The sequence below is a fragment of the Anolis carolinensis genome, chromosome 2, assembly GCF_035594765.1.
Source record: "Anolis carolinensis isolate JA03-04 chromosome 2, rAnoCar3.1.pri, whole genome shotgun sequence".
Taxonomy (NCBI): domain Eukaryota; kingdom Metazoa; phylum Chordata; class Lepidosauria; order Squamata; family Dactyloidae; genus Anolis; species Anolis carolinensis.
The window spans coordinates 28,932,399-28,944,674 of record NC_085842.1 but is presented as its reverse complement, the minus strand read 5'-3'; the positions used below and the strand labels follow the sequence as shown (position 1 = coordinate 28,944,674).

General features: G+C 41.6%; 1 protein-coding gene across 1 annotated transcript; it reads left to right on the top strand.

Annotated features, from left to right (window-relative positions):
• Positions 1-230: 230 nt before the first annotated feature.
• Positions 231-10,601, top strand: LOC134295864 (killer cell lectin-like receptor subfamily F member 1). Its single transcript, XM_062969334.1, has 3 exons — positions 231-315; positions 8,277-8,491; positions 10,488-10,601. The coding sequence occupies exons 1-3, from the start codon at positions 231-233 to the stop codon at positions 10,599-10,601; spliced, it is 414 nt and encodes a 137-aa protein (XP_062825404.1).
• Positions 10,602-12,276: the final 1,675 nt, after the last annotated feature.

Here is a 12,276-nt window from a genome sequence, read left to right as displayed (position 1 = left end):
TCTGAAAATAAAGTCTTACAGAATTTCACAAGATTGGTATCTGCCTCAAATGAATTGTCAATGTTTTTCTTCTATCAAACACTGATATAACCACAACTGTACTTGGGGCACAAAGCTGAGATGATCACCCACCAAGATAACGTGATAGCAACATTTCCTTGAGCTGTATGTGGGCGTAAAGAAATCTTCTACTTTAGCAAAAGCTCTGCTCGCTAATGTGACACTTTACCATGGCTTCAGGAATCACCTATGCAGATATAAAGGTATCTGAAGGTTCCTCCGGCAGAAAAAACAAAGATGCCATTCAGCAAGAAGGTAGGCTAATTTTCTCTCAGATCGTTCTCTTAAACTGGGATGGAGGGAGGGAGGCAAGGACTGAGAGAAACGGCCCATTTTCAGAAATATGTTTTGTATCTCAGCTCCACTCAGGGCACTTTCATAGACATGCCCAAAATGCCGTAGGAGAAATGCTCAGTCTGCTTTCCACTTTTTATGAAATAGGATCAGCCCAAGTAATGTTTTCTGCTTGAGGTCATTTCAGAGAATGTGGATCCACACCCTGGGTCATGGTGTACACTACTCAAGTTTAGTTACGTGATTTTGGCACCTGAGGCAGAAAATCTTGCTCTGCTTCCTGTCATTAAAAAGGAAATAACCATTTTCTGTTCTCTTAAGACACAAAAAGGCAGCTGCCTCAATCTTGTCTAACATTACAACTTAAAGGTAAAGGTTTTCCCCTGACATTTAATTTAGTCATGTCTGACTCTGGGGGTTGGTGCTCATCTTCATTTCTAAGCCAAAGAGCCAGGATTGTCCAGAGACACCTCCAAGGTCATGACTGCATGGAGCGCTGTTACCTTCCCGCCGGAGTGGTACCTATTGAGCTACTCACATTTACATGTTTTCAAACGGTTAGGTTGGCAGAAGCTGGGGCTAACAGCAGGAGCTCACCCCACTCGCCGGATTCGAACCTGCCAACCTTTCAGTCAGCAAGTTCAGCAGCTCAGTGGTTTAACCCGCTATCCACTAGGGGGCCTACACTACAACTTAACTCAATGTTATCTCAATGCATATTCCCTACAATTGTCCTGTTTCTGCTCATGCGATGGGATTGTCTCAGTGTAGCTCAAAGCCAGATACAAAGGCAAGGAAAAACACATCCTCTAACAGATACCTTTCTTTACTTTAAAGAAGCATCTCTGCATGTGTCTGATGCAAAGTCACATGGCATGATGCATAAAGTATATTCTGTAAGCTTCTCCAAATCATTGTATATTGTGCCCAATGTATGACAAATGGCTTTGTTTCATTGATGCCTACTAATTCATAAGTAAAGTGAGAAGTTTGTAGCAGACTAGATTGGGCCCCCAGTGTCTCCACAAATTTTAATCAAGGTGTAGCAGTTTTCTTAGTTTTATACTAAAGGAAATGGAACACTATGACATAATGGTGATTTTATATGGAAGTATTCTATCTGTAGAAGACAGCCTGTGTATAGATCTTTTTGAAACCTTGCAATAATCTCAACAATTTCCACCTCGCTCCCACACTGTCCCAGAAGATGTGGGTGATAATTTCCTGTGGAGATTCCTGGTAACTAGAGACACAACCTCATTGTTTATACACCTATATGCTCACTGTCTTCAGAGGCGGTCCAACCATAAGGCGAAATAGGCATTTGCCTGTGGCGCCATCGTCCCGGGGGCACCATCGTCCTGGGAGGAGGGCACCACTCTCCACCTCCTTCTCTTTCGGGCCTTCCAGAGGCCGCGCTGGGCCTTCCGGCCAGCGCAGACCCACCTTCGCACCACGCAAGCCCACCTTTGGGGCCTTCAGAGATTGTGAGGTCTGTAGGAACATGGAAGCTAGGTATGTGGGGTTTATATATCTGTAGAAGGTCCAGGGTGGGAGAAAGAACTTTTCTTTGAAGCAGGTGTGAATGTTGTAATTAATCAACTTGATTAGCATTTAATGGCCCTGTGGCTTCAAGGCCTGGCTTCTTCTTGCCTGGGAGAATCTTTTTTTGGGAGGAGTTAGCTGTCCCTGATTGTTTACTGTCTGGATTTCTTCTGTTTTCAGAGTGTTGTTCTTTATTTATTGTCCTGATTTTAGAGATTTTTTTTTAATACTGAGGGCTATTTGGGTTATCTAAATCCACACTGCCCTATATCCCTGTTCAATGTTTAGTGCTAAATTTGCAAATATAGTAATTCCTACATAACATTACCATGTATTGAACTGCTTTTTCTATTGATTTGTTGTAAAACATGATGTTTTGGTGCTTAATTTTTAAAATCATAATGTAATTTGATGTTTTATAGGCTTTTCCTTTATACTTCCTTATTATCCAACATTTTCGCTTATCCAACACTTTTATTTTTCAGTGATTGGTTTGGGGGGCGCCAAAATTCTGTTCGCCTACACTTGAAAAATACCTAGGGCCGGCTCTGACTGTCTTCCTGTGTTTTTCAAGCTCTGTTCAAAAGGTTGTGTGTTAACTGTAAGATTCCTGCATGATCTGAAAGAATTATATTTTTTAGTTTATGCAGCATTTTCATCTCCATGCAAATTTGTTAAGATCTACAGGGAAAGCTTGATTCTCAGTCCCAATTTGGCAATAGCGGTGGTAGTTTGGTACAGGATGAATCCCCACTCCTATCTGTCCAGTGATGCTCATGTCAAAATGAAATCCTGCAGAATCAGTCTGTTTATCTTAAGAAAGAATGTGAAAAACCTTTATCAAGTCACCATAATTGCCTATTTGCTCTAGTTTTATTGAACTGGGTTTTCAATCTTCTCATTAGGGACATCTCTCTTACAATAAGGGGCACTAGCAAGCCTACTGCTGGAGGGAGAAGTGCTTTGTACATAAAACATTCCAGATTCTGGAAAAAACGTGGGAAAGATTTCTGTGTGAAGCCCTGGGGAGCAGTTGTATGTCAGAGGTTCTATTCCATAATAAATAATAATAATAAACTTTATTTTTATATCCCGCCCCATCTCCCCGAAGGGACTCGGGGTGGCTCACAACAGGGACAAGCCTGAAACAACAACACAACATATTTGACAAACCTTAAAAACATTCCAACGATACACAAAATGAAATAATGAATAATACATTAAAATCCATGCAGATAAAATCAGAGTAATTAAAAACAAACCAGCGGGGACAGGTTTCATAAAGTGCTGTGTCATGGAAATGAGTAACAGTGATAAAGTTCCATACGCTTTTAAAACAAAGAGAGGTATTCTAATCACAGCTCCACCGGGCCTACTCATTCAAACACGCTCCGGAACAACCATGTTTTCAATTCCTGGCAGAAAATGGGCAGGGAAGGAGCTAACCTGATCTCCTTAGGGAGAGAGTTCCAGAGCCGGGGGGCCACTGCCGAGAAGGCCCTCTCCCTCGTCCCCACCAGCCGCATTTGAGACAAAGGCGGGAGCGAGAGGAGCTGGATGATCTTAGGGTTTGTGTTGGTTCGTAGGAGAGGAGGCGATCACGGAGATAGGCAGGTCCTGAACCGTTTAAGGCTTTATAGGTAATAACCTGCACCTTGAATTGGGCCCGGAAACCTATCGGTAGCCAGTGGAGCTGTTTAAACAAAGGAGTTAACCGTTCTCTGTAACTAGCTCCTGTTATTAATCTGGCTGCTGATCTCTGAACCAACTGAAGTTTCCGAACCGTCTTCAAGGGCAGCCCAACGTAGAGTGCATTGCAGTAATCCAACCTGAGGTGACTAAGGCGTGGACCACCATGGCCAAGTCAGACTTCACGAGGTACGGTCGCAGCTGGTGCACAAGCTTTAACTGTGCGAAGGCCCTCCCAACCACCACCGACACCTGAGTTTCAAGTATCAGCGCTGAGTCCAGGAGGAGCCCCCAAGCTGCGGACCTGCACCTTCAGGGGGAGTGCAACCCCGTCGAGCGCAGGTAGCCACCCTATGCCCCGATCGGCCTCACGACTGACCTGGAGGACCTCTGTCTTGTCAGGATTAAGTTTCAGCTTATTCACCCTCATCCAGTCCATCACAGCGGCCAGGCACCGGTCAAGGATCTGAGGGGCTTCCTTGGAGTTTGGTGGAAAGGAGTAGTAGAGTTGAGTGTCATCTGCATAGAGATGGCACCCAACTCCAAAACTCCGGATGACCTCTCCCAGCGGTTTCATGTAGATGTTAAAAAGCATGGGAGACAGAATAGAACCTTGCGGGACCCCACAGGTCAATGGCCAGGGGTCCGAGCAGGAGTCTCCCAGCTTCACCAACTGGGAACGGCCCTCCAGGAAGGAGCGGAGCCATTGCAAAGCAACGCCCCCAATACCCATTCCGGAGAGCTGTCCCAGAAGGATACCATGGTCAATGGTATCGAAAGCCGCTGAGATGTCCAAGAGAATCAACAGGGTCACACTCCCCCTGTCAAGTTCTCTGCGGAGGTCATCCACCAAGGCGACCAAAGCCGTTTCCATACATGACCGGGTCTGAACCCAGACTGTGATGGATCCAGATAGTCGGTCTCTATCAGGAACCCCTGGAGCTGCGAGGTGACCACCCGCTCCAGAACCTTGCCCAAAAAGGAAAGGTTCGAAATTGGCCGGTAGTTGTTAAGAACCGACGGGTCAAGGGGCGCCTTTTTCAGGATCGGTTTAACCAATGCCTGCTTTAAGGTAGATGGAAAAAGTCCCTGATCCAGCGAGGCATTTATTATCCCCACGAACCAATTTGCCAACCCCCCACTGGCAAGTTTTATTAGCCAAGATGGGCAAGGGTCTGAAGCGCATGTGGTCGCTCTCACAGCTCCAAGGATCCCCTTGACGTCATCAGGGCAAACATCTTTAGATTATTCTGGTTCGTGGCAGAAATCCCAGACTCTTTGAGTCCTGCAGTATAGGATTATAGAATCACTTAGTTGAAAGAAGCCACAAGGATCATCTAGTCCAACCCTCTGCCAGCAGGAATATAAATTCAAAGCACTCCTAACTGATGCTCACCCAACCTCTATTTTAAAAGCCCACATAGAAGGAGACTTTATTACAACCCAAGGCAACATATTCCATTGCTCAACAGATCTTATTGTCTTCCTAATGTTTAGGTGGAATATCTTTTCTTGCAATTTGAATCACTTGTTCCATCTCTAGAGAAGCAGAAAATAAGACTGCACTCTCCTCAATGAGACATCTTTTCAAACTTGACTATCATGTCCCCTCTTAACCTTCAGTTAAACATTCCCGGTTTTTTAGTTGTTCCCTATACGGTTTAACTCTCAGATCTTTGATCATTTTGGTTGCCTTTTTTTTTTTTGTACACATTCTAGTTGGCAATATCCTACTTAAATGGTGACCAAGGATTTCAGGTGAGGTCTGGTCAAAGCAGAATAGAGCACTAATATTTATTCTCTTGATCTCAACACTATACTTCTATTGATGCAGCCTAGAATTTCATTGGCTTTTAGCTGCTGTATCACTTTGTTAACTCATGTTCAACTTGTTATTTATTAAGTCTCCTAGTATAGGTTATAAAATCCCCCCACCTCATCTTTTCCTTGTTTTTTATCATAAAGGCTTGTATTTGAATAGCATAGGAAATATGTACCTGCATTGTTTCAGATCACCAACGCTGTCCTCACTGGCATCGGAGAATGTTGCAGATTGGATGGGCAGGAAACGTACTCTTGCTGGCAACAGTAATAGCGTTGGGCATTTGGGGTGAGTATCTAAATGTCAAGCACTTTCAGGAGACTCCAGAATTAAGTTAGACACCATATATATATTCTTATTTCTATCATGCCTTTCTCTGGGAACTGGTACTCATAAGACTGAAATAAAAACGGTAATAAAATAGTAAAAATAAATGCTGGTGATTATACATCTTGCCTGTTGTTTCTGCTGCTACTACTGAATGTCTTCAAATCATTTCTGACCTATGGCAACCCTAAGGCAACCTTTTCATGGGGTTTTCTTGACAAGATTTGTTCAGAAGAGGTGTGTCATTGCCTCCCTCCAAGGCTGAAGTTGACTTCTTCCAGGTCTTGCAAGGGCTTCAAGGGTATAAACCCTGACTTCTAGAGTTGTAGCGCAATGCCCAAACACTACACCACTTTGGCTACTTACTTCTTAAGCCAGACAGCACCCAAACCAAGGGTTTGCAAGACACTGTAGTTCAAGAATATGGGAAATGAGGACTGAGCAGGCTTGTACAACTTGGCAGGAGTAAAGGACCAAAATTAAAATAGGCTAAACCTCTTTGGGCTGCAGATAGGTTTTTAGCACTTCACTCAGAATTTAAGAGACAGTGCCTTTCCCTCACCACAAGCAGTCTCAATTTCCTGCCTCGCTAAAGCATGGTAGCAAGTTGCAGTCCTTTTCTGAGGAAAAGAAGAAGTGCCTCAGTTCTTGCCTCAACCATCGTTCTTTTCTCTTTGCCTCTGTCACCTCCTTTGGAAGGAAAAACCGCCAACTCTGCACCATTCATCTCAGCTCTGCAACATTCACATACTCATATAGTGCTACTGGTTTAGGAGGGGTGTGTTCTTAACATAGTTGTCCTTCCCGAGTCTATGCAGCTACAGAAATGACTCCTAAACAGATGATGATGATGATGATGATGATGATGATGATGATGATGATGATGAAGATTACCATTTTTCTCTTGGTTGAGACCCAAAGCTGTTCACAACCTAAAAATACAAGTCAGTTAAAATCACATTAAACAAGTAAAAAATTATTGAAAGCAACTGAAACACCGTACATTCCTAAAAACATTCTGCTTTTAAAGGCTGCCTGAGCAAAATGGCTTTAGCCTGCCACTGGAAAGTGAGGAGACCATTCTAGACTTACTGGGAAGGCTCCATAGCCCTATAAGCAGCCACTGGGAAGACTTTCTCTTGTGATCTCACCAACCGAGCTTACAATGATGGTGGTATTGAAAGAAGACCCTCTCCTGAGGAACTTAAGAGCCTGTGCAGGTTCATAAAGGGAGATGCAATCTTCCAAAGAGCCTGGACTTGAGTCATATAGGAATTATCCATCTCCTCACGCTGTTAATAATTTTGGACACTTATGTTTACTTTTGACAATACTATTATAAGGTTTATATCACTAAAATTTACCATAAATAATACATATAATAAAAGACTGCCTATAAACCTATACCATTATTTTGTATAAATTTATCATTCCACAAATCCTGGATTTATAGCGGGATCCACTTGTCTCAAATAATTCTGATTAATTCCTAAGTGAACCTGAATTTTGTTTTCCCTTCAGTTGTGAATAAAAGTAATCAAGAAAAACAAATTGTGGCAAATGCATATCAAAGCAATGGTGGAAACAACACCCTAGAAAGATTGAAGATTCTCCTGAAACAAAATTTGTGTGAAGCTTCAACAAGGGCAGGTAAATTTGTTATATGTTATTTGGCCACCATATTGTATATTACATCTATGGGTGTGTATCCAGTCTAAAATTAATGCAGTTTGACACCACTTTAATTGCCATTGATCAAGGCTATGATATCATGTGAGTTGTACCTCTTTTAAACAGAGGCTAGATGGCCATTTCTCAGGGATACTTTGTGCATTTCCTGCATGGCAGGGGATTGGACTGGATGCCCCATGTGGTCTCTTCCAACTCTATGATTCTATGATTTTATACTTTGGTGAGGCACCAGCATTCTTTGGCAGAGAAGGCTAAAGACCTTGTTAAATGACAACTATGATTCCATAGCACTGAGCAGTGTTAAGAGAGTATGAGAGGTACAATTGGTGAATATGTAGAACTGTACAAACGAATAAAGGTCAGATATTGACGGTGCTCAACCTGGTATGGTATCAAGGGTAATGTGATTGTTGTGGAATGTCATGTTTGTGTGATTAAGTCCAAGGACTATTTTTACTCCTGGAGCCATGAGTAGGGGTATGTATGTATGCACTATCAATAAAAACACAACATTAGTGAAATAGAGTGAAATATTGCATGTTTGTGCAATAAGGTCCTAGGATTTATGTTTCTTCTGGAGCCATGAATAGAAGGATATCTTCACAATTTCACTCAGTATGCTATTGGCTGTGCCTTCTCATTGATGACTGGGTTTTGGTTTCCACCATCATTTTGTAAATGGCTCTGAAAGCTATACTATAGAAAGTCTTGAAGTTTTAAAAATTGTTAAAATGTAAACAATTTTAAAATTCTAAACGCTCTAGCTTTCAGGGTGATATCTGGAGGAAAATGATAGAGAAGAAGATATACTGTAATTCCAAATAACAATGTCTGTTTCACTTCTTAGATAATGAAAGTTGTTCTCTGTGCCCTATGGCATGGCTTCCACACAAAAACGAATGCTACTGGTTTTCTAACTCAATTCAGTCCTGGAAGAAAAGCAAGGAAGATTGTATAACAAGGAAATCTCAGCTAGCTGTGCTCTATGATCAGGACGTGAAGGTAAAAAGTTCAAAATGGGTTCACTGTTGTTATGAATTGTCCACGGGTTACCTTCACCTTGTGATCACTCTATAAATGAGAAAATTGGATATGTCATAAGAAACTGTGGCTTGTTTGGTTGAATTAATACACCTGTCATTTTTTCTTCCTCTTTTTCTTCTGCCTTGCACTTTATGAAGTGGTATCATCTTTTTCCAGTGAACCACAGTTTCTCATGACATATCCAAAGTACAACAGCCTCAGCTTAGTCATCTTTTACTTCTCATGAGAGCTCAGACTTGATTTTCTCTAAGAAACCACATCATCTTAATTCTTTGATAATTTATTTCTAAGCAGACTGAAATATATATACGTGTTCTGAGATATATGGTATATGTCTAGAGGCTTTTGTACAGTAGCCCCAAACTCGTATTGACTGCGAATGGATTACTGTACAGTGAACTCAGGTTGCATTCAGCCTGATCTACTGTCCAGATGGACACTGTCACCATCACCATTTCCCTGTGTTGGTCAGTGCAGGGACAGGGAATGGCTCATGACCCTAGCTAGCCATGGAGTTCTGTCCAATCTCCTAGTGCTGCAGGTGCTTCTGCTGACATCCGAATGGGATCGCCATGCCATCAGAAAAAAGGAGAATAATCTTGATGGACTCTATGGCAGCTAAAAGCAAGTATGGTGGCAACAGAAAGGAGGTGACAGAACAGCTGGTGGTATGTGACCCTGGGACATCTAGACAAGTATGCTAGATTTCAGACAGATGTACACAGGGCTAAACTGTCCGGTGTAGACAAGTCCCAACTAGGCACCCCCGATTAAAGCATTGGTATCTCTTCGATGTAATTCTATGTGCCAGAGACCGCCACAATGTTCTTTTAACAAGAGCCATGACAAGCGCCGATGACTGCTGAACAGGCTCTATTAGATATATCAGCTCTATTAAACTCCCAGTTATCCACCCTAGTTTGTACATTTTTTCTGTATTTGTTTTTGACACCTTAGTGAAAGCTATACAAAATACAGGAGCATACCTATGTGAATGAATTAAAATGATAACTGAACTGCCTGGGGAAGGGAATCTTCTGCTTTCAGCATAGTCTACTTTTGATAGGGCATCTTTAAAGATACAAAAACTCAAGTATGTTGAGGGACTGAAATTCTCTTTTTAATGTATTTGTGTTCATTCATAAATGATGCCAAATCAAAATTCATTGAGATTCTAAATTAATTCCCTCCATTCTCCTTTTGACTCTTGGGTATTTTCTTCACTTTTGATGTATTCCCAGACTACAATTTGCTGTTGTCTTTAGTGTACCCTGATACACATTTCATGTTGTTGTGACATTTCAAGTCAGCTTTTGACTTATGACAACCCATGGTTTGTTTTTGTGGGGAGGTGTCAAGAATTGTTCAGGGGAGGTTTGCCACTGTCTATTTATGAAGATCAAAAATGTAGTATTTGTCCATGGTCACTTACATAATTTAGCAGGGATACAAACCATGTGTCATTGATGTATAGTCCAAACGATTATATTGCACAGACCCTACCCATATATGACTTTAAGGAAGCCTGACCTCTGTTTTGCATAAAACAAGAATGAGTCCCCTTCGGTATAAGAAGGGCAGGATATAAATATGGCAAATAAATAAATAAAGAACTACAGAATAAATGGAGGCAGAAATTTACATCTCAAAAGTATAGTAAGATTTTTAGAACTGCCTATTTCTTGTGGGTGCGCAAACCACTGCATAGTATTAAATTCTGCCTGGGATTTTGATATTCCAAAACGTATACCCGTCCCCCCCACACCAAATATATGCTGAACAGCTGCTTATTTTACAAAATGTAGCAGCCACAGGCCGATCATATATTGTAGGACAATTGTGCTTCCTTTATACATTATTGGGGAAAAGAACAACCAAAGTCCTGCCTCACAAATGAGCTGAGGCAAATGCTAAGTGAATCAATGAACATGTGTATTGTAGAGCAATATGACATAATAATGATGGGATACACAGGCAACAATCCTTGTTATGAACAATACATTTTCTCTTGTAGGAATTAATCCACAGTAAGGGAATAATAAAAATATGGATTGGACTTAGTGGCCCATTATCAGATAAGAACACGTGGATCTGGGATAATGGCTCCCCAGTGAACCAGACACTGTGAGTACTCTATGGAGGAAAGGTTTTGCAAAGCAATACTGTTGTAAACCCACAAGCCACAGAGCAAAAAAAAAAACCCTGCTGAAGTCTACCGCAGTTTCAAGTGTATATGGAACCAGTATATCTAACATCTTATGCTAATACGTATCATACCTTACACAAACCAGGCCTGTAGTGAGGGGGGGGGGGGGTTAGGGGTTCAACCCCCCCCCCCAAATTTTTCAGGTTATAAAAAAAAACCTGGTTTACTCATGAATTTTAACTGGTTAACCAAATCCCCATGCTAAATCTATGAGACACAAAACATTAAGAGTCCCTCCAGGCACTATCTCAAGCAGATATTGACAGATATGTAGCGGGTGTGGGGGGTGTTAGGGGTTCAAACCCCCCTCCCCTGAAATTTTCACACCCCCCCCCCCGAAATTTTTTTCTGGCTACAGCCCTGACACAAACCATATATCTAAAAGATGAGGAAGTCCCTCAAATACTCCGCAATTGCAGGTTGGACTTTTGAGGGTCTGATTACATGTGGATTTGAATAAAAAGTTTGGTATTGTCCTATTATCCGGGTGGAGCCCACAAGGGGGTTCTTGACAGAGAATGATAGTCCATTTTAGGGGGGAGAGGGGTTGAAGGTGTTAAACCATTTCCCCCTGTTTTCCTGTTATTATCCCCACCCATGTCACCATTGTTGAAGCAACCATCGCTTATGATATGGGAAAGGGATGGGGTATAACCAGAGAAAATGGGGGAAATAGTTTTCCTCCTTCAACTCTCCCCCCCCCCATGGACTATTCTTCTCTGTCTAGGACCTCTTTTGACCTCCACTGGGATAATAGAACAGTACCAAATGTTCTTTCTAGGAATCTCTATGTTCTCCAATGCAACTTCCACCAGAAATTGACCATAGAGTCACACCGGAGGACCTAGAGATTCCTAGAGAGAGTACTTTGAAATTTATTATAATTGCATCTGCTATTATTATATTGAACTGACAGGATCATACATGCTCAGAAAAATTAATGCAAAATAAAGATGACTGCTTGACCATGAACAGGAAAAATAAAAATTATGCTTATATGTTTTGCTTGAACCTATGGGGATTGATCTAGATGTCTCAAAATGCTTGAGTCCAGCAAAGGTCTTTCTAAGTTTGAGTGATACAAAACACAGGGGAGGAGAGCACAATGAACAGATCAGTGTTGCAATTACTGTAACATAACCTTACCTATGAGATTGTGCTATATAAAGTCTGAGTGTGCAAAGTGCTTTGTTTTAAATGCTGGGTTCCAGTCTTGCTCAATGTCTTTTCTATGGTGATGATGATGGTTGTCTTCTTCTCTCCCTAGGTTTCCAATATTGCAGTCTGAGAAGGATGGCTGTGGTGCCTTTAAAAAGAACAGCATCTATTCTGAACCGTGCAGCACAGATCTTCACTGGATTTGTCAAAGAGACTCTGTATTTATTTGAATACTTGTATTTATACCTATTGAAGATCAAAGTGTCCAGCCTCAGAAGCCCTCCAATTACAGCCAGTGGTCCAAAATTTTTCATTTTTTTTGTAAGCCACAGGAAAATTCTGTTTGTATCGGTGCCCCATTTTCGTTAGCAGGAACAAATACAAAAATGAGACCAAATGAATGAAACTACACAAAACGAACAGCAATTCCATACAAAAG